The following is a 22,926-nucleotide window of genomic DNA, read 5'->3' on the forward strand; positions in this document are numbered from 1 at the left end:
ATATAAATATAAATATTAGATAATTAAATCATTAATAGACTATTTATAACTATACATACAGTTTAATACTTGTTTTATGGAAAACTAATTATATAATTATCAATAATAAGTCATTTATATAATAAGTATAACACGTATTGATGACACAACAGTTATTATGTAAACTATTTTTTTTTATATATATATAAAAAATTATATATAAAGTATATATCAGTAGTACCCACCCATACACCCCCACCCCCCCCCAAAAAAAAATCATGTATTTATCATCCATACAAAACCTATTGACCACAACAATACTGTTGGCCGTGACTGCCGGTCCAACAGTGGTAGTGGTGCACGGGTTGACCATAACCCGTATGGACGTACCATCACCTGCACGTGTCAATCAATCAGTTCAGCTAAACTGTCAGTACGAGTTGGCCACCAATGAACAACTGTATTCAGTCAAATGGTACGCAAGTAGTGGACACGAATTTTTCCGATATCTGCCCCGCGATCGGCCATCGATTAAGTTATTTCCGACACCCGGTATTACGGTAAACTTGGATCAAAGTGGCCCGAAGTCGGTAGTACTCGAGTCAATACAGCCGCAAACCAGTGGCCACTATATGTGCGAAGTATCGGTCGAAGGTCCCAGTTTTGCTACGGTTACGGCCGGCAAGGATCTGATGGTAGTGTCCGCTGCCACCACCGCCGCCGCCGATACTAGCAGTGGCCAACTAAACACTGGTGATGGCGATGACTGTTATCATCCAGTGATTAGTGATGTTTGTGTGGGAACGGTATTACTGGCTATCTATGGCTTGTTTGGTATATTATAATTGATTTTATTGTTTATATAACAACAACTACTACTACTACTACTAATTGATGATTAATTATATATGAATTTTACTAATAGTTATACTAATTGATTGTTTTTTTAAAAAATAAATATTATTTACAATTTTTTTATAATAAAATCATACCTTAGAGTAGTAAACACTGTATTAAAAATGAAATCATAAATAAATAAAATATATGTATTAGCAATTAAATTAAAATTAATAAATTTTATTTAATTATTTAAAAATAAAAAAATTCAAATAGAAAAATATATTTATAGTTTATATATATATATATAAACTACGGTAATAACAGAATATTTTGGTTAAATTATTCAAAAAAATAATAATTATTATTATTTTTAACAAAAAAAAATGTTTTTAAATTTTTTGCGCCAATAGTGACAATAGTCCGGAATCGGGTGCCGATTGCATAATCAGTTTCTGGCAATCCCTGAACTTGGGATGGGATGAGTCGCCCACCAAACCTCTATAATAATAATAACAAAATTAGTTATTAAAAAAACTAAATAATTTTTAAAAAAAACAAAATTAATTAAAAAAAAATTTACTTACAATATAACCGATTCACTGGTTGTAAGCCAAGCGCCTATGAAATTGAATTGAATTGATTTTTTTTGGTTATATAAAAAAAATTTAATTAAAGAAAATTATTTATTTTTGTTTTATTTTGTGGCCACAAAAATTACCGGCGGCTTTCACGCGATCAAAACCAAACATACGGTCGACCAGAGATCGTGAACTACAGCCGTCCACTACTATGTGAACGTCGTAGCCGTCGCTCAGGGCCTGTAGGGCTGTCCCCTGAACACAGACATGCGTTTCAATGCCGCACAATATGATACTATTGATGTCCGGATAATCCGATTTCAGTGTCTTCAGGACATCGGCCGTAAACATCGAAAACTGGGTTTTGGCCACCGGTTTGATGTCCGGATAGTCCTGTAGTCCCAGCTCTGGGACAGTCGGACCCAAACCTGTGTCAATCAATTCAATCAATCAATCAATAGATAAATACATCAACAAAAAAAATTATCAATTTTTTAAAACAACTAAAATTAATTAATTAAAAAATATATTGTATGTATAAAAACAATTAATAAATGTTATAAAGTTTTCTAAATATTTATAAAACAAAAATAACTTATAGTGTAATGTAATACTAATTATATTACAGTAATAATAATAATGGGTTTGAATTAAAATTCAAATAATAAACTAATAAAAGTTGTAATAAGTTTTTAAAAAAAATATTTTTTTCTCAACTGTACTCTACTATACTATGAAATGTATTGAAATTCAATACCAATTAATAATAATAATAATAATAAAAACAAACTTTTAGTTATTTAAAATTAAAATGTTTGTTAATTAGTATTAATTATGATTATTATTATTATTATTAGTCTAAAAATGTGAGAATAATTTTTAAAATGTGAAACAAATTATTAATACATTTTTTTTTGGTCAATACATTTCATATGATTAATACATTTTTTTACTAAATATTATAATATTGAAAACACACTGTAATTAATAATACATAAATACATTACCAAAAAAAAAATTGCAGTATTTTTTTTTAGACTCTCAATACTTGAGGAAAAATACATTAAAAAAACTAAACTAAAACTTAATTTTTTTTTGCTAAACACTGAATACTTTTTCCATTTTTTTTGTTGAAAAAAATTAATTAATTAAATTAATAATTAGTTACTAAAAAAAAAAGTTTATCTCAAAAAAATCAATTATCATCTCATTTCACGCGCGGACACACATTGATCGGCACCAATCAAATGGACATCAGCCGATTCGTGGACTTGCAGGGCACGCGTCTAGCGCGTGACCTAACCTGTCCGATATGTCTACTGATATTCGATCAGCCGATGACCACCCGCTGTGGCCATACGTTTTGCGCCGACTGTATTGGCCAATCGATACTGGCCGGCCGACGGCTACTGGTGTGTCCGCAGTGCGGCCGAACAACACGTACGGAAAACCAGTGGTGTTTGCTACCGAACACAAAGATTGGCCAGTTTATCGACGGCCAACGTATTAGCTGTACGTACGCGGCTAAAGGTTGTCCGGTGGTTGTCCTCTATGGCCAATTGCGCCGTCATTTGCTTGATTGCCGACACAATCCCTACTGTTATCGTTGCGGACCCAAGTGTACGGGCGCTGTACCTAAAGAGTGGCCAACAAAAGTGGTATCGGACGGCGGCGGCGGCATCGGTGGTCATCATCAATATCATCAGCAGTTCAGACAATATTAGGCCCGTTACCCGACCCGTTCGGACACATTTAATGGCAATCAGGTGTTTAGTAGTACCGACCGATTTACAAATGTTTTTAGGCATTTGTGACCAATTTTTTTTTGGATTTTTTTTTGTTTTTTTTTATTTACTAATTAATTATTCATTTACTATAAATAATTTTCAGGTATTTTTTGTTTGTTTGTTTTGTGTATTAATTTAATTACAAGTTTATATATCACATAAACTTTTAAAACAGTTTAATAATTAGTTAAACAACAAACAAACATAAGTTTATATAAATTTAGTTTTTTTGTATTATTATTATTATTATTTAATTACTACTAACTATTACTGTAATCGCCAAAAAAAATATTATATATATATATTTTTTAATAATTTAATCCTAAAATTATATTATATATTATATATACCATTAGTAGACTGACCACCCAATTTATTAGTAAACCTGTATAATAGTATAAAATTATTATTTTCACCTGTATTTTCCTGTATATTAAATATTATATTCCTGTATGTTAACCTGTACTTAAATAACAATATATTCGTGTATATTTATAATTTTAATTAATAAATTTAATTTAGATGCTATAATTACATAAAAAGTTGAAATTATTTTATATTGAACATGAACTATTTTAGAAATATTTATAAATTTTTTATATTTAAAAAAATATTTGAAATATTTAAACTGTATATTAAAAATACAAGCAATTTTTTACTAACAAAACTTAATTCATAGTTATTTTATACTTTTATTAATCAATTAGTTTAACATATTTTAAAATTGTATATTTTATTATACAGGTTAGCCCTTTCCTGTCACCTGTATTAGACCCTTGATTCCTGTATAATACAGGCGGCACCTGTATGGGTGGTCAGTCTAACCATTAGTAATATAATGATTTAAATACTTACCGTAATATTTAAAGTTTAAAAAAAAGTTTAAAATTATTATCATTTTTTATTTTTAGACATACCTTTCGGGTATTGTTCGGTAACTATTACAGGCATCTAAAAAATAATAAAAAATAAAAATAAATTGTAGTATAATTTGATAATTTAAAAAAATTAATAAAAAATAATTGTATTAATATATCCAAAATACTTGAATAATAGTAATATAATTATAAATTACTTTAAATAAATAAAAAAATTATTAATAATAATAAATAGTTTTCTAATTATTATTATTTAAAAAAAATTAATCTCTTGATTATTATTTAACAAAAATAATCCAATGTTAAGCCTATTGAAAATATTGTTATAAATGTTAAATATATGGTATTTTTTGTTGATAATAATAATAATACAGTAATATTGATAAAACATTAATATCTAAGTAATAATAATAATACGATATTATTTTTAATCGAATATATATATATATATATATATATATATATATATATTATTTAATACTAGTTTATATATACCATATATTGTAGTCAATTATAATTAAAAAATATTAATTAAAAATTATAATACTTTTATTTAATTTATTATTAGTCAAAAAAAATTAGCATGATAAACTAACTAGTGGCTAAAAAAATTAGTACTACTACTACTACTACTAAAATATTTTTACAAAATTTAAAACAAAAAATTTTTCCTAACTTCTAAACTAATAAAATTTAAAATTTAGCATGCTTAAAAAACTATTTAAAAAAACAAAATAGATTTAGCATATTAAAATTTATTTATTTTTTTAAATAAATAAAATAATTATGTCTTACGTCCAACAGTTTGGCCGCGCATAGCAACCGTCGGGAAACTTCGACAATGGCCGGAAAGTATTGGATCATTGGCCGAAACTTTTCCTGGAGGTCACACAAAAATAGGGCCGATTTTTTGGCCGACAACTGTCCCACACGTGCGCATCCACTCATTATTTTTAATTAAATTATTGTTTTTTAAAAAAAAAACTAAATTAATTTATTATATAGTTTTTTCCTTATTATAAGTACAATGTAAAAAACAAACTGTAATATTATTATTATTTTTTAATAATAATAATTTTTATCATCACAAAAAAATATTTATTTACAAATGTTGTACATGTACAATTTATTTTTTATACATAAATAATGACCATGATACAAAATAGTTAGTTAAATTATTATTATTATATATATAAGTTAGAAATTGTATTTATTAAATTTAGTTTTATTAAAATAAATATTTTTTTTTAATTAAGTGTCACTAGCAAAAAATAATAATAAATAATTTAATATTTACTAATTTTAGTTAATTATAATATTACGCAATACTTATGCAACTATTGACTGTTACGTACTTTATGTTTGATTCAATGCAATAAAATAATTATATTGTTGACAGACAGACATCAACAATGACGTCACGTATTGTAGATGTCATAGATGTTTGTTTCAAGTGGTTTGTGTTATATATAAATATACAGTACAACACCCGTTACAATTGAAAACAAAAATATATTTATTTTTTTTTAATTTTTAATAAATAATAATTAATTTAGTTTGGGGAAAAAATTATCATATAAAAAATTAGCAATTTTAAAAAAAAAAATTATTTTGACAATGCTATTTTTTTAAAAATATTACATGTGTATTGTATCTAGATAATAATACTAATGGTGTCCTACTGTAGCAGCAGCCAGCACAGTTACCATATTGTGCACCCGGTGCGCAATTTTTGCACACATTATGCACACGACACTAAGCTTATTGGCGGCCAATATAAGCGGGTGTCCACTGACCCGATCGGGTGTCAATAACTTTATTTTTTTTAAATCAGTGATAATTAAAGTGCTCTCTAATAAAAAAATTTTTTTATTTAATTTATTTATATATTTTAATAATATATTTAATGTGATATTCATTAGTTTGTGTGAAAAAAGTTTTAGACTTTTAGTTTTTTTAACTTTTACTTTCAAATTACAAGTGAATAATAAAATCAATCAATTTGTTTGAGCGGTAAGTTTGAAAATATTTATTATTATATTACTAATTAATTATTTTGATAATTAAGTTTTTTTAAAAATAAATATTTAAACTAACAATTTATGTTAAATAAAGTTAGTTAATAATTTCTAATATAAATTATATGTTTTAAAAAATCAAATTAGTATTTATATTAAATTCAAATATTATTTTTAAATTATTAACTATAATTTTTAAAAAAATTAATAAACATTTTTAAACATAAATAATTTTTTTTATCTCTGATAATTTAGTAATAATAATAATAATTAATTAATTTAATATTAAATTTAATATAATTAATTAATAATTAATAATTAATAATTAATAATTAATAATTAATAATTAATAATTAATAATTAATAATTAATAATTAATAATTAATAATTAATAATTAATAATTAATAATTAATAATTAATAATTAATAATTAATAATTAATAATTAATAATTAATAATTATTATTATTATTTTTATTATTATTATTAATTAATAATAAATCTAATTTTGTTTTTTATGTGGTATTTAAACAATAAAAACATTGATTCATAAACTAATTACACAAATAATTTCAGTTAATTTTTTATAAATTAAAAAAAATATACTAAAGTAATAATTATAAACTCAAGTTATCATATATTTAATATCAATATGTATTTTTAGTTGTATTATAATATTAAATTTAGTCTATCATAGTATATATATTAGTAGTACTAATTTTCCATTCAATTTTTTTTATCTCCCTGTCCACTAAAATCTTATGATTATATACCATATTAGTAGATAACGGTGCTCACACACACACACATAGACACACACACACACACACACACACACACACACACTATTGCACTATAATAATGAAATTGTTTTCTAAAAGTTTATATTTTTGTCAAAATTATAATTATTATTATAATTATTATATTTTAAATAAAATGATAACAATATCATTCAAATATACAAATTTTTCTAATCAATTAATTAAATTGATTAATGTATTTATTTTTTAAATAAAATAAAATTGATTGATTGATATATTAGTATTTTATTTATGTTTGTTTGTTATACTGGTATAAAAATATTGTAAATATTTTATATATCATATTTCAGTTTATTTATTTATTTTTCGTTAATTTTTATGTATTTTAAATAAACATTTTTTTATGTTGTTGTTGTTGAACTCAAAAATGATTTATTTTCATAAAATAAATATAATTTTTTTTATTTATTTAGATAATTACTGATAAATATTTTCTTTAAACATCTATTTGTAAACATTTAGCAATAATGAAAAATAGTTTTTTTTAAAAAATAGTATTTAATATATATATTTTTAATAATCAATATATATATATATATATATATTGAATATAATATGTAAAAAATACGGTATAAAAAATGATTTCAATTTTTTTTATCATTATATTATAAAATATTTAGAAACAATATAACTATTTTCTTATTATAATTTTTTAATATTATTTCCACTTAAGATACTAGAAATGTATATGAAATATATTATTGATAATAATGTTATTATTAAAAAAAAAATTATTAAAAATATATAGACTTTAATCTAAAAAAATACTGTAATAATAATAATAATAATAATAGTATAGTTAATATAATTAATTTTAAATGTTATAATAACATAATATATTATTTATTTAGAAATATTTAAAATACATTATAATATTATTGATCGAAATTATTAATAATAAATTAATTATATTTTTGTATAAATAAAAATTTTACGATAAAAAAATATAATAGTATTTCGTTTATTAAATATAAACTTAAAATATTTAATACACGCGATATTATGATATTAAATAAATATTTAAAAAATAAAATAAACTAAAATTTTTTTTAATATAATTTACATTGAAATATAATATATGTAACAAAAATAATTTATTGCATACAAATATTTATAACATTAGTTTTAAAAAAAAAATAATATTAAAATAATTAAACAAAAAAAAACTTTTATATATAAACTATTATTATTTAGTTTTAGTTTATTTACAGATTTAATAACAAATTTATTCATTTAGAAAAAAATCTAAAATAATTTTTTTTCTGTATATAATTCTATAATAATTTAATAACAAAAATATAATAATTTATTTTTTGTTAAAATTATATTTTTAAAGTTTTAGTTAACAACAAACTAAAAAACAAAAAAGTGATGACAAAAGTGGTACTAAATTTGCAGATAACTGGCCTCCGATGCCAGTCGTGTGTCCAGAAACTCAAGACACTGGTCGCTGAAGTCGACGGTATCGACAGCCTGGAGATAGTGTCGGCCGATGTTAAGACTGGCCAAACAATTGTTGTCTACGATCCGGATGTGATCGATGCCGACCAGATTTGCCAACTGATCCGTACGGATAGCCAATTGAATGTTACGGTCGATTTGGTTGAAACAGATTTTGTCGACAACAACAACGAAACCTGTCCTACGGTTACAACAACACCAACAAGACATGAAACTATCGGTAATTGTCGTAATAATAGTCCCAAAAAGTTGACCACCGATACTGATCATCAGCAACAGCAGCGGTCAGCGACAAAATTAAAGACACACCAAAAAAGTGATTTAGACATTAGTAGTTACGAACCGCACGTACGGCCAGTCAAGTGTTATCTACAGATACGGGGTATGACCTGCGCATCGTGTGTGGCCAACATCGAGAAACAGTTGATGAAAACCAAGGGTGTGCTGAGCGCATTGGTAGCGCTGATGGCCCAGAAAGGAGACATTGAATACAATCCACGTCTGATAACACCCGACAGGATTGCCGAAGTAGTTGATGATATGGGTTTTGAGGCCACTGTCATCGATCGGGATGTAGGCGCCGGCGGCGACGCATTGCACGACATAACACTGCATGTATTGGGGATCAGCTCCGAGAAGGATCTCGAGGTTCTGGAGAAGGAACTCGCGAAACGATTTGGTGTCAAACGTGTGGACATTATCAGCAGAGGAGGAGGAGGAGGAAGACAACGGGCATCGGCGGTGGCGGACGACGAGGACAAACAACAACAACATCGGGTCAAAGTATGGTACGATCCGGAATTGGTCGGCGCACGCGATATTGTTAACTGTGTCGAACAAATGGACCGCGGATTTACCGCATATCCGGTTACCGATACGGCCGTCGGCAGTAATTCTACCGACCAGGCCATGCGACACGAAGTACGCAAATGGCGAAACAGTTTTCTGGTTTCACTTGTATTTGGCGTACCGACTATACTGACAATGATTATCTTCATGTATGTCCTGCCGCACGATAATGGCGGCCATTGCTGTCTGGCTCCGGGCCTATCGCTCGAGAACCTCATACTGTTGGTACTGTCCACTTTGGTCCAGTTTATCGGCGGTCGACATTTCTATGTCCAAGCCTATCGGGCCTTGAAACACGGTACGGCCAATATGGACGTCCTGATAATGCTGGCCACTACCATCGCGTACTTCTACAGTGTAGCCATTTTGCTCTACTATATGGCCCGTGGTTTTCAGGCCAGTCCGCTAACGTTTTTCGACACACCACCCATGCTATTGGTGTTTATAGCGTTGGGTCGTTGGCTGGAATGTATGGCCAAACGTAAGACATCCGAAGCACTGGCGCAGCTGATGTCACTGCAGGCTACCGAAGCCAATCTGGTCGAAAAAACTAGTACCGGTAGTAGTGGTGGCCAATCGGTAGAAATCCGGCCGATACCCGTTGATCTGGTCCAGAGAGGCGATCTATTGAAAGTGTTTTCCGGCGGCAAAATACCGGTCGACGGACGTGTCATCGAAGGCGAATCAATGGTCGACGAGTCGCTGATTACCGGCGAGTCGTTGCCGGTACACAAAAAAGTCGGTTCGCTAGTCATCGGCGGTTCAATCAATCAGAAAGGAGTACTAGTAATGGCCGCCACACACGTCGGCAAAGATACAACACTGGCCCAGATTGTCAAACTCATTGAAGAGGCCCAGACATCGAAAGCACCGATACAACAGTTGGCCGACCAGATTGCCGGCTATTTTGTACCGTTTGTATTGTTAACTTCATTGGTAACGCTGTCGGTATGGATGGCCATCGGTAATGTCTACTTTGATTATATCTATCAACAAAATCCCGATCTCTACGAGGCTATGGATCGCCAGGAAGTGATCATACAGTTTGCCTTCCAGTGCGCACTCAACGTACTGACCATTGCCTGTCCCTGTGCTCTCGGATTGGCCACACCGACTGCCGTTATGGTTGGCACAGGAATCGGTAATAATTGATTGAATTGATTGAGAAAAAAAATTTATAAACTAATCCATGATTTTTGTTTCGCCACTACAGGTGCCGTCAACGGTATACTCATCAAAGGTGCCGAACCACTGGAAAATGCCCACAAACTCGGAGCCGTCATATTCGACAAAACGGGAACCATTACTTACGGCAAACCAGTAGTAACCAAAGTCATAGTCATCACCCGATTCGCTGACCAACGTTCACTGCAACGTATGTTTGCCGCTGTAGGCATTGCCGAAGCCAATAGTCAACATCCGATTGGTAATGCTGTGTCCAAAATGGTTGATAAATTGTTTCAGTTGGACACCGATCGGACATCGAACAGTGTTTATGGCAAATGCGATGAATTTGTTGCCGAACCCGGTTTCGGTATCCGATGTTCGGTCAGCCGAAAAACCATTGATGAGATCGTAAGCGACGAAAACTTTCTGATCGACGATACTGACGATGGATATCAACTGAAGACTACTATCAGTGCCGATGAAGAGTTCAACACTGATATCGTCTATTTGTATGAACAACGGTCACCGATACAGCTAAAGGCCGATAGTTTTCAAGTGGTTATCGGTAATCGCAAATGGATTGCCAACAACGGTATGTCAGTGACCGATGAAGTGGACACCGAAATGCGTCTACTCGAAGATAACGGCCAAACAGTATTTTTGTGCGCTATCGATGGCCACGTTGTCTGTGCACTGGCAGTAGCCGATCCAATCAAACCCGAAGCCCAGTTAACTATCTACCAGTTACGCAATCGGCTGGGACTGGAAGTAATATTGTTGACCGGCGACAATCTGAACTCGGCTACAGCTATTGCCCGCCAGTGTGGACTCAAACGTGTATTTGCCGAAGTACTGCCGTCGCACAAAGTGGCCAAAGTCCGAGAGTTTCAGTCGCGCGGCCTGAAGGTGGCAATGGTTGGCGACGGTGTTAACGATTCGCCAGCACTGGCGCAGGCAGACGTCGGCATTGCCATTGCCAACGGTACCGATGTGGCGGTCGAAGCGGCCAATATTGTCTTAGTTCGGGTAAGTAGTAGTCCGTCAACAGTCGGTCGGGTGGACACCGAAATAATTATTATTACTATTTGCTAACAAACAGAACGATTTGCTTGACGTCTACGCGACCATTGATTTGTCCCGAAAGACTGTCCGCCGAATTCGTCTCAACTTTTTGTTTGCCATTGTCTACAATCTAATTGGTATACCATTGGCTGCCGGTCTGTTTCTACGCTGGTCACTGGTTTTGCAGCCATGGATGGGCGCCGCAGCTATGGCCGCCTCGTCGGTAACGGTAGTCTGTTCGTCGCTATTGTTGAGACTCTATCGTAAACCCAGTCGTCAGGAGTTGGAAACCGCTGACGAATATCGGAAATATTTACAGCGATTGAACGCAAGACATCGTCTACGACACGACTTGGACTCACTATCGTTACATCGCGGCGATGACAGTGTCGGTGTCGTCGGCGGCATCGGAGGATCGGCTGCTGACTCCAGGAGACCATTGCTACGCAAGTCGACGACTGGCAACAATAGGACGACTGACGTCACCGATATGTCGTCGTCGTCATCACCGAAATCATTGTATACTTAATTGTCTTTTTTTAAATATTATTATTATTATTATTTAATTATATAAATTGTCTTTTAATATATATATATATATGTGTTTGTAGTGTCTGTAAACTATTTATTTGTTAATTAATTCATTAAAAAAAAAATTAAAATTAAAATTTCATAAGTCGTTTCAATAGTTTTTTTTATATATAGAAATTATTGGTGCGTTTTGTTGACACCACAGTAATGATTATTATTATCACACAGTCGTGTGTGTGTGTGTGTGGATGGGTGGGTGTGAATCATGTGTTGATGATATTTAATGCAATTGATAATTGAATTGTTTTGAATTTAATAAGCTATTGATTGACAGTAATGTTAGGGGAGTGGGTGGGGAGGGAAGATATCGGATAATAACCGGCGCACCTCCCGTTCCCCCGGTGTTGTTTAACCCTAACCATTGGACATATTGTCTTCCTCTTCATCATCTTCGGGAAGTACTCGTTCGTCATCATCGTCGTCGTCAACAATATTTTTCGTGTCAGTAGTTGCAGTCGTGTCATCAAACTGTTCACTGGTGGTAGTGGTCAGCACCAACTGATGATGATCACCGGCTCCGACTGTATCAGTATTGGCCATAATAACAGCGGCAATGGCTAGTTCATGATGTGTTTGGGCACCGGTACTACTTTCGGCTACTGCAGCGGCGGCGGCGGCGCCTGCATTCGGTGGTTTCGGTTTCAATAGCAGTGAATCGCGTTTCTTTTTCGGACACGTAGTCTTACCGAATATACGTTCCCGATGGCCAACCTCTTTACAGTAGCTACACTTTGGCTGACCCGCACGCTTACGTTTGGCACCACCACTGGCCCCGCCGCCGGCGGCAGCAGTTCCACCACTACTCGACTCTTGGGTTCTATTGTCCCGACGTCTCGAATCCGATGACGACTTTTTATTATCCGATTTCGATCTCTTGTTGTTGTTCTTTGGCGTAAAAATACTTTTTCCCTATTATTTGCAAATCGGTGACCAATAAAAATGGAAACAATACAAGAAACCAATGTTATTACCACTAATTTTTTTTTCGGGACAACAACACACTTACCGTATATTCTTGTCCAACACTAGCGTATTGAAAGCCACGGGCTTCGGGATCGGCGCATATCAGCGACTGGAAGGCAGTGGGCGTAAACTGTCGGATATTTTCGTACAAATAGAGTTTCCTTTCCATTGTCATCGATTCCAGTTCCAGACATTCGGGTAGTTCGCCTGATATGTGGTCCAAGTGTTCGTTATCGATAAGCTGATAGGATATGGTATCACTGTTGACCATCCGGCGGCACAGTACTAGACCGGGTACTTCGTTGCTGATCTCAAAGTGATTATTACTGTTCAGGATATTGGCGTCCAAGTTGTTGATGTGCGCAAACTTGTCGTTCCAGTCCAACAGCGGAAACTCCACATCGCCGTCATCGTTGCCGACCAGTACCGGCGTTATGGATTCGGTTGGTCCGCAACAACGTTCGGCAATCATGTAGACATCTTTCAGACTATTGATATCGCAATTGCGAAACTTTTTCTTGAATACGCCCATAAATAGGTCGTTCCACGATCGGGAATGACCTTTCGGCATATAGGACAGGACTATCTTTTCGTTGAGACCTAAAAAAACCAATCATTCACTCAATAATCTGTTAGTTAAGTTGGGGGAGGGATTGGGAGGTGATAGACATACCGGTAACCGATCGCCACATAAAATAGGATAATATGTGATTGTTTTTGCTTTGCTGTACACTATTATCCGAAAAATGTATATATGTTTGACTTTCGCTTAGGGCATAGTTGGTAAAAAAATGGTTGATCAACGAAACGGTAATATCTTGGAGTTTATCGTTGCCATTGGAACCGATAATAAATTCGGGTACAATATAGAGATAGAATTTTTCAATCGGTTCAATACAGACACCGAACAACGAGACCTTGTAGGCCGAATGAAAGTAGACAGAGGACAGTCGACTCGAATAGGGCAGGGATACGGATGTATACCAGTCGAATGTATAGTGCATGGTTGCCGGTGACGACTGTTGTTGTCCATGAGCTGAGGTGGTTCCTCCCTGGCACTGGATCAGCGACTGTCGGGCCAGTTCGACCATTTGCTTATAGTAGGCCAGTTCGTGGTGCTGTAGGGACAGGTGATGTATGAACTTTTCGGTCGATCGTAGCTTACGATTATCATTGAGCGGTTCCGGTTTCGACAGTATATACTGATGTTCGCGACAGTCGCGACAAATTTCGTACTTATTTTTCGGTACCATAACGTTGGGGCACAACCAGTCCCATAGGGCGCCCCACAGGGCAAACGATACGCCGTCCCGGTGCAGATCGCGACAGCATATCATATACTGGTCGTAGATATACTTGCGAGTCATGTTGGCCACTGCGGGCAACAAAAACAAATCTTTTACCGACCTATCCGGACAGACATAGCGACCGGATAGCTGTAGGGCGTGTTGTTGGGCATAGTTTTTGATGAATATGACGGCATCCCGGCGCTGATCGTTCGGATCCGATTTAATCAAATCTTTGGTCATCTGAGCCGATTCGTGCGCTTTGGGCGCTATACCGGTAGTCAAGAATTGTTTCATAACATTTTTGACACGTTTTTCGCCGCAACCGAATACGAATAGGAAAAATTTGCGGCAAACTTCTTGGCCGCGAAATCGGAACTGTGTCCGCGCATTCTTCCGATCTTTTGGTCGATGTTCTAGACGTGTATACAGTCGGGTCGGGAACCAGTCGTCAGGGGACAGCCCCGAGAGAAAAAAAACGGAAAAACAAATTAGTATTTTTTAAAAAAAAACTCGTACGGCTCGGGAAAATCAATGATTATCGGGTGTGTGTCCACTATGGGTGTGTTCCCCCGGTTAGCGCGGCAATACCTTTGGCAATAGTAGTCGGATGATTCTGGACCAGCGAGTTCATGGCGCCCAACAGTAGCAAATGTTGATGATTGATATGATCGGGACAGTACTGGTCGGCGTCCAGAGCGTCCAAATGAGCCTCAAATGCCATAAACTTCGGAAATCTTTCGTGACATTTACGATGACAGCCGCAACCTTCGCGAAAATAGTCATCAAAAACCTCGGAACACTTGACCAGATCGTCGGGTATATCGTCAAGATTATCGAGAATATTCTTGAGTTCGGGTAGACCGCCGTGATGTTGTTGTTGTTGGTCACCGCCGATATCGTCAACGCCACCACCAGAGTCCAGGCCATAGTTGGCAGCCGAAGCGGCGGCGCCGTTCATAAAGTCTATGAGAGAGAGAGAGAGAGAGAGAGCGGGAGAGAGAAAAAACGGGGATTTTTCGGTCAAATTTTTGTGTCCAGGAATTTTTGGCGGCAAAAAAAACATACAGACCGTCATCGGTAGTGGTGGTAGTGGCGGCCACTACAGCATCGGATACGTACTCGTATCGGGCCATCGTTTCCATTTGTTCGGTAACCCTAACCGACTCCATAAAAAAGTCGGGTATAATGTCTTTGACTTCGTCGGGCAGACAATCGGCCGAATACTGGCCAATAAGTTCAGCCTTTTTGTCGTAAACGGGCGACAAGTCGTCGTCATCGTCATCGCCGCCGCCGATGGTGGCCATTAGCGCTGGTCAATATTACTCGTGTCCTATCTCTCTCTCTATCTCTATACCCGATGGCCCGTAATTTCCCGAAACTTTTTGGTGGCCACTACTGTATAATAATTTAAAAACTAATATTCAATTCAATGGACGCTTTAATACAGCAAACAAATGGCTGTTTATATGGTAATGATTTTTACAATGTGTTTCACTAGTATAAAATGGCCTAAAATGTCGTCAATGGAAACCTATTGAGTTATAAGTGGGTACTATTGGGACTATTTCTATGTATTAATTGTCTCATTGGGCGCCTACTCTAATATAGGCCAACAATAGTTAGTATAATTTTGGTACAAATTGTGTTTTGCTATACAATTAAGTACGTTATGCTATACTATACAGTATTAATATATGTTTACTATTATTATATTAAAAGTTTTATTATTAACTATTATTAACTAATATTTTTTGAAAAAAAATTAAATAACTATTTATTTATTAAAATATAATTAACATAATATTATTAACTAAATTTTTTTTATATACATATCAATGTTAGAAATTAATAATAATTCATTAAAATAATAATAATTTTTATTCAAACATAAATTCTAGTAATAAATTATTTTCTTAATAAATTAATTTTTAATTTATTTATTTAAAAAAAACTTAAAATACAATACTTTTTTTTGAATGTATAATTAATTATAAATTAAATTTTTGTTTAGATATATATAGGGAGAATCAATGCATGTCATATAAAATACGGTAATAATAATAATAATATATAAATAATTTTTTTAAATTGTTTAATCATAACATACGGTATATTGTTATAACATTTTATCAAATTAACAAACAAAAAAAAAATTTTGCTTTTACTATATCTTACTTTTATCATAACATTACAAAAACATCAATTAGTTTACTAATAATAATAATAATATTGAAAAAATTATTAATAAAAACAAATAAACTTTTAAATTATTTATTTTTCTTATCGGACAGTAGACTGTCGTGCAGTTTGAGTACTTCCGACTCAAACTTATCGTACAATAGTGTGCCGTCGGTATCAAACCAGTTGGCTATCGATTTCGATAGGTTAGCTTCGGCTACCCGTCCATTGGGTGCCTTGTATTCAATGCACAGATGATAGATATCGTCAAAACGTTTCAGCATCGATGACAGTGTCCACAACTGTTTAACCGAACCGAACCAACCAATCGGGTAACCAACGAAACCCGGACAATGAAAACAAACAAAAAAAAAGTTTTAAAATTAAAAAGTTATTAAAACAAACATTTAATTTAAAAAAAACTAAAATTAAATATTTTTTTGTTGTTTGAAAGACAATGAATCAGACGCTTCCGCAGGCAGACCATCATAGGTTTGGGTAAACCTCCGGTGGAAACCGCGAATGTTTCATGGGAAATTTAAATCATCACTTTCATTGTCATCATCTAAGCGGCACTGGGATTTGAACTCACAACCCTTAACCCTATAGCTATAGAGGGAGACCTATGTCGCAAACCATTACACCAGTGAAACGTGTTATAAACTACCAGTGCTTAATAGGTTACCTGTTTTTTAAAGCTAATAGTTAGTGATAAGCCATGGATTATCCTAATATCCCCCCCAAAAAAATTATTATTATTATTATTAATTTTAGTTAAAAACATCTAAATGTATTAATTCCTATGACACGTGTGTTAAATAAAAAAAAAATTAATTAATTTAAACTAAACCCTAATTCATAAATACAATTGATTTATGACAACAACAAAAAAAACTATAATTTCAATGACAATGGGATCAATCAATCAGTCAATCAATGAAATCCATTACCACTTATTATAAGTGATATCATATGTGACACGTGTTTCCCTCCCGTCTATAGGTATTGCTATCAATAACTGCTAGCAAATGAAAAACCGGGTGATGTGGACAGGGATGTGTGTGTGTGTGTACTATGTGTCCATACCTTAGTAGCACCGTTGGCATCGGTCTGTACGGCCCGCAAGAAGATACCCTTTTCGACCAGAGTCGTATAGGCGGTCAAAATGGACATCAATACAAAATAGCCGATTACGCACAGTATGAGTACGGGTCGAGATTCGGGAAACGGTCGCATATAGTCCCAGACCAGGGCAAACATGGCCGCACCAACAGCCGTAACACAGATGGCCAGCCGTGTGTCGACCAGCGAATGATTTTCCCGATACTTGAGTTTGCGATCGGTATCGGTAAATGTTTTCTTGACGGCATCGTCCAGCGAATTTTTCACCGCATTACCGTCCCATTTGTCTACTTTGACCTCTTCGGCAGCTGCGGCGGCGGCCGATTGGTCACCATTTCCCGAGTCACCGTTGTTTGACATTGTTTTATACGGTAGTTGTAATATCTATTCAGTCGCGGCAATCGTTGGTGATGACCACTTTTGGCGGGTTGTATTGTTTACGGTATATAATATGATAGTCACTGTTGGTGGTGGTCACTGGTTGTTGTTGTGGCCACTCGTATGTGTATTACCGTCGGTACCGATTGATAACTATGTGTATGTGTTGTGTAAATAATTTTTTATTTTAATATTATTTGAATACAAAATATATTGTTTGAAAATCAATGCTGAGTTGGCTTTAAGTTATGCTATGCTATGCTATAGTAATAATACAGTTTAGACTATGATTTAATATACAAATAGTATAAAGTTTTTAAAAAAATATTTTTAATTAAATTGTTTTGTTTGTTGATTGCATAAATGTTTATTACAAGTTATTTATAGAAATTAAAATATTATTATTATTTGAATGAGAAAATGTTCTGGTTAATTTTTTATTTTAATTATTATTAATTTTAAAAAAATAATACATTGTGTGTGTGTGTGTAGTAGTAGTGTATATTATAGCGATAGTTAGACTGTTATATGTACTCTACAGTACAGTGCATAGCATATACTGTATTAATATTAGCGCAATGTTTGAATTATTGTATTATAGTCACCCATTGGTCATAAATAACGTTCATATATAACAATACCCTCTAATTTGTTTTATCCATAGTATTGATCGGCTATTTGTATTAATATATAATTTTATTTTGCAAACAATTACTAGACATTATTTATGTTTTAAACTGTATGTGTTTATATAAATTACAGTAATTTATTTGAAATCAGTGTTTTTACAACAATACACACTAGTGGGATCAACCAATCACACATGTGGTATCAATGTAAAGGTAGTAATGACATCATAAGTAAATTACTGCACAAATGTTATATAGTATTATTAATGCTTTTAGCAATTAATACAAAATATACTATGCAGTGTTACCAAATAAAAAAATAACAACCCAAATTTTAAAAATTAAAAATATAAACTAAAAAAAATTATGTTGCTTTAATTTAATTATGAAATAAATATAAATAAATAAATATTAATAATTTAATAATAATTTAATAATAATTTAATAATAATTTAATAATAATTTAATAATAATTTAATAATAATTTAATAATAATTTAATAATAATATATAACTTATATTTATACAAAATTAATTTTAAAAATTTTTAACATCTTTAATAATTTATTTTATTTAATTATTTAATTAATTTAATCAAATTAAAAAAATACCTGTCGGATGATATTTAGATAATATCAGGTTCGAAGAGCGCAAACCGGTACTGAAAATGTCGCAAAATGATGATAGCCCAGACATCACTGAGGCACACCATACTATTTACATACATATCCCTCTACCGCAATTTGAGATCTTCGACTAAAATTCAAAAACCGAAATTTTTTAATTCACGTTATTTATGCATGATATATTAGTATTAAAAATACAGTGAAATAATTTATCATATGCATAAATAACGTTAATTAAATAATTACGATTTTAATGTAGAATATTTCGAATACTAAATGACATTGATATTTTGTTTTCAGATATAATATTAGTATTAAAAATACATTGAAATCATGAAAACTATTTTAATTTTTTTGATTATCTTAATATCAAATATTTTTAAATTGTAATTATAATAAAAATTAAAATAATACAATAATTGATTAAAGTAAAATAATTATGAACTATAAAAATAATACAATGTTAATTACAAAAAAGTAATTTAATTAAATGATTACTAATTACTAATTACTAATTACTAATTACTAATTACTAATTACTAATTACTAATTACTAATTACTAATTACTAATTACTAATTACTAATTACTAATTACTAATTACTAATTACTAATTACTAATTACTAATTAAACTAATTACTTTATTGAAATTAACATTGTAATATTTTTATTGTTGATAAGTATTTTACTTTAATTAATTATTGTATTATTTTCATTATTTCACTTATAATTAATGTAGAATATTTCGAATTCTAAATGACATTGATATTTTGTTTTCAGATATATTATTAGTATAAAAAATACATTGAAATCATGTATCATATGCATAAATAACGTGAATTTAAAAATTTCGATTTTCGAACTTTAGTCGAATATCTCAAACTGCGGTAGAGGGATATGTATGTAAGTGGTATGGTGTGACTCTGATATGACTGAGCTATCATACTTTGCGGGATTTTCATTACCGGTTTGTGCTCTTCGAACCCTTTGGATAACATGTTCTTTCAATCACACAATGATAACATATTATTGAAACAGTTATGTAAACATAATTTATTGTCACTTTATAAGTCTGAGTAAGTTTTCGTGAGTTTTTAATTGTTATTATAGTAATCTTAAAATCATCAAAAATTTATAATATATTGCTTACTAGATAATTACAAGTGTATTACTAAAGTATTATTTGGTCATTCTAGTTATGTCAATAATGACATCACTACTTTCCCACTAGTGTGTATTCTACTAAAAACCCTGTTTGAAATTCAAAAAATAATATTCAATTCAAATATAATATACAATCAATCAATCAATCAATTGATTGAATACATTCAATGAACAAACAATTAAATTAATTAATAGTTATAAATAAATAGTTAACTAATAATAATAATAATAATAATAATAAAATTAAAATTATTATTAGTTTATGTTTTTTTTGAGATAACAACCAAACAGTGCCGACGGTAATCAAAATGGGCAAATTGGTGACCATTAACGATGAGAATAGTCGCGGCGGTAGCGCTACGGCTATGGCTACGGCTGCTGCTGCTGGCAATGGTCAGCAAAAGTTGGTGGTCCCGATAAAGTTGGTGGACAGACGAAAGACATCGCCGGTTAAGCTAAAAATGAAGACATTGGGACCGACAGTTAGAGAGCGATCAAAACGCCGTCAATTGAACGGATACTCGTGTAAGGTATGTATTGTCGAGACCATCGATTCAATTAGCCAATCGGCCACTTAGGCCATCGGTGATCTGACTAATCGATTATTTGTTGACATCAGGAATGCGAAGACTACTACAAGACACGACAGCTAAGCGACGGCCAACTCCGCAATCGGCTGAACGAGTGTTCCCGTCATCGACAGGAGTATTCGCCGCCCAAATCGCCCGAACATTTCTGGGAGACACACATACCGACTACACCAGAACTGATCCGACGGGGAGTCTTCAATGTGGAAGACAAGCGATTAGTAGGTGTGAAGACGACGACCACCACCACCGAGAAGAATAAGAAGAAGAAGACGTGGAAGTGTTTGGAGAATGAGTTGAGTCAGTCTTCATCGTCAACGACGACGACAACATCGGAACAAGAGATTGTTGTCTTAAGCGATTGACTGATCCGCTGATCCACTGATAGGTCACACATACTATTGCTAGACATATACTAATGTTTTTAAGTCTTTTATATATAAAAAAAAATTGTATCTTATATTCAATCAATGAATGTGTGATTCAATCGGTTTGGTTACCATCCGATGCTAATGAGTGGTATAGAAGAAGATATATATATGTTTTGTAAAAGCCTTTTAAAAGTGCCATTAATTTTAAAAACATAATTTCATTTTTTTAATCTTAAATATTCAAGAATTATTATTTTATTTATTTTTCATTATCAAAGAATTTATTATATATTTATAAAATTTATATCCAATTGTTTGTTGTTGTTGTTTAAGTCATATATTTATTGTATTTTTTTTAATCGGATCCATATATAGATATATACTGTATATAGGTTTAGCTAAATTTTGATTTTTAAATTATCATTTAGTTAAAACACCATTTTAATGATACCATACATACAAACTAACAATAACTAAAAGCAAACAATTTATATGAATTTTTTTTCTAGTGAATGAGTTTTTTTTAAAAATAATAAAAAAATACAATATATACTGTATATTATCATAATTTATTTTCTATATACTGTATATATAAATTATATCGCAAACAAAATACATAATAAACGAGATATAAAATAAACATTTAGTATAAGAATTTTATGTATGTATGTATGTTGTGTGTGTTTGTATGTATGTGTGTGTGTGTGTGTGTGTGTGTGTGTTTGTATGTGTGTGTATGTGTCTGTGTGTGTGTGTGTGTGTGTTTGTATGTGTGTGTGTATGTGTATGTGTATGTGTATGTGTATGTGTATGTGTATGTGTATGTGTATGTGTATGTGTATGTGTATGTGTATGTGTATGTGTATGTGTATGTGTATGTGTATGTGTATGTGTATGTGTRTGTGTGTGTGTGTGTGTGTGTATGTGCAGTCAAGTATGGTATGGATAGTCAGTCACACACACACACTTACATACAGTAATTTATAGATAGACGTCAATATGGATTCACACAAATTGTTTTGCAGAGATTCTGTACATCAAATATGATATAATATAATAAACATGTTATATATATATTTGACTGAACTTTGGCACTGATATATATATATATATAGTATATATATCCACCTCCCTATGCTCTATAAACTCTCACTCAATCACATATTATTACATATATTTATATATACATATAATTTTACAATATATATATATAAATCCATAGACACATTGAAAATATTCATTTTAATTTTTAACCAATAGTTTGTTGTATTATTGTTGTTGTTGTCTGAGATTTCCAGACATTTATAGCCCTTCCCCTCTCAACAATATATATAATTGCCCGGTGCTTAATTCTCCAGTAGTTATATGATTTTTTTTAAAAAAAAGGTTATATTATATAACTTATATACAAATTACAATTACTTTTATATAAATTTGTTAATTATTTTAAATTCTATTAAATGTATTATTTTATATTATATATATATATATATATATATATATATATATTTAAAATTCTTATACAATTACCATACATTAAATTAATGTAAAAAATATAATAAACAATAATTAGTATTAATTTATTTTTTT

General features: G+C 31.9%; 7 protein-coding genes across 7 annotated transcripts; 4 read left to right on the forward strand and 3 right to left on the reverse strand.

Moving 5' to 3' along the window:
• Nucleotides 1-250: 250 nt before the first annotated feature.
• On the forward strand, nt 251-824 carry LOC128953723 (uncharacterized). The gene has a single exon (XM_054299246.1). The coding sequence runs from the start codon at nt 258-260 to the stop codon at nt 822-824; it is 567 nt and encodes a 188-aa protein (XP_054155221.1). The 5' UTR covers nt 251-257.
• Nucleotides 825-1,208: 384 nt separating this feature from the next.
• Nucleotides 1,209-5,099, reverse strand: LOC128966333 (isochorismatase domain-containing protein 2-like). Its single transcript, XM_054313184.1, has 5 exons — nt 4,858-5,099; nt 4,102-4,135; nt 1,538-1,825; nt 1,404-1,437; nt 1,209-1,317 (listed from the first exon to the last, which is right to left on the reverse strand). Exons 1-5 carry the CDS (start codon nt 5,008-5,010, stop codon nt 1,209-1,211), a joined length of 618 nt encoding a protein of 205 aa, XP_054169159.1. The 5' UTR covers nt 5,011-5,099.
• On the forward strand, nt 2,549-3,336 carry LOC128966344 (E3 ubiquitin-protein ligase RNF125-like). The gene has a single exon (XM_054313195.1). The coding sequence runs from the start codon at nt 2,645-2,647 to the stop codon at nt 3,119-3,121; it is 477 nt and encodes a 158-aa protein (XP_054169170.1). The 5' UTR covers nt 2,549-2,644; the 3' UTR covers nt 3,122-3,336.
• A 934-nt stretch (nt 5,100-6,033) lies between the features above and the next one.
• LOC128953734 (copper-transporting ATPase 1-like) lies at nt 6,034-11,968 on the forward strand. The gene is made up of 4 exons (XM_054299257.1): nt 6,034-6,075; nt 8,237-10,351; nt 10,424-11,403; nt 11,477-11,968. Exons 2-4 carry the CDS (start codon nt 8,272-8,274, stop codon nt 11,966-11,968), a joined length of 3,552 nt encoding a protein of 1,183 aa, XP_054155232.1. The 5' UTR covers nt 6,034-6,075; nt 8,237-8,271.
• Nucleotides 11,969-12,052: 84 nt separating this feature from the next.
• On the reverse strand, nt 12,053-15,802 carry LOC128952625 (uncharacterized). Its single transcript, XM_054298047.1, has 5 exons — nt 15,352-15,802; nt 14,871-15,245; nt 13,667-14,695; nt 13,037-13,593; nt 12,053-12,939 (listed from the first exon to the last, which is right to left on the reverse strand). Exons 1-5 carry the CDS (start codon nt 15,584-15,586, stop codon nt 12,385-12,387), a joined length of 2,751 nt encoding a protein of 916 aa, XP_054154022.1. The 5' UTR covers nt 15,587-15,802; the 3' UTR covers nt 12,053-12,384.
• A 678-nt stretch (nt 15,803-16,480) lies between these two features.
• LOC128952659 (signal peptidase complex subunit 2-like) lies at nt 16,481-18,230 on the reverse strand. Its single transcript, XM_054298091.1, has 2 exons — nt 17,547-18,230; nt 16,481-16,762 (listed from the first exon to the last, which is right to left on the reverse strand). Exons 1-2 carry the CDS (start codon nt 17,940-17,942, stop codon nt 16,550-16,552), a joined length of 609 nt encoding a protein of 202 aa, XP_054154066.1. The 5' UTR covers nt 17,943-18,230; the 3' UTR covers nt 16,481-16,549.
• A 2,414-nt stretch (nt 18,231-20,644) lies between these two features.
• On the forward strand, nt 20,645-21,506 carry LOC128952669 (DNA endonuclease RBBP8-like). The gene is made up of 2 exons (XM_054298103.1): nt 20,645-20,908; nt 20,998-21,506. Exons 1-2 carry the CDS (start codon nt 20,687-20,689, stop codon nt 21,328-21,330), a joined length of 555 nt encoding a protein of 184 aa, XP_054154078.1. The 5' UTR covers nt 20,645-20,686; the 3' UTR covers nt 21,331-21,506.
• Nucleotides 21,507-22,926: the final 1,420 nt, after the last annotated feature.

Source organism: Oppia nitens, unplaced genomic scaffold (assembly GCF_028296485.1).
Source record: "Oppia nitens isolate AA-2021 unplaced genomic scaffold, nextdenovo-longstitch-racon4-pilon3 scaffold11_pilon_pilon_pilon, whole genome shotgun sequence".
Classification (NCBI taxonomy): domain Eukaryota; kingdom Metazoa; phylum Arthropoda; class Arachnida; order Sarcoptiformes; family Oppiidae; genus Oppia; species Oppia nitens.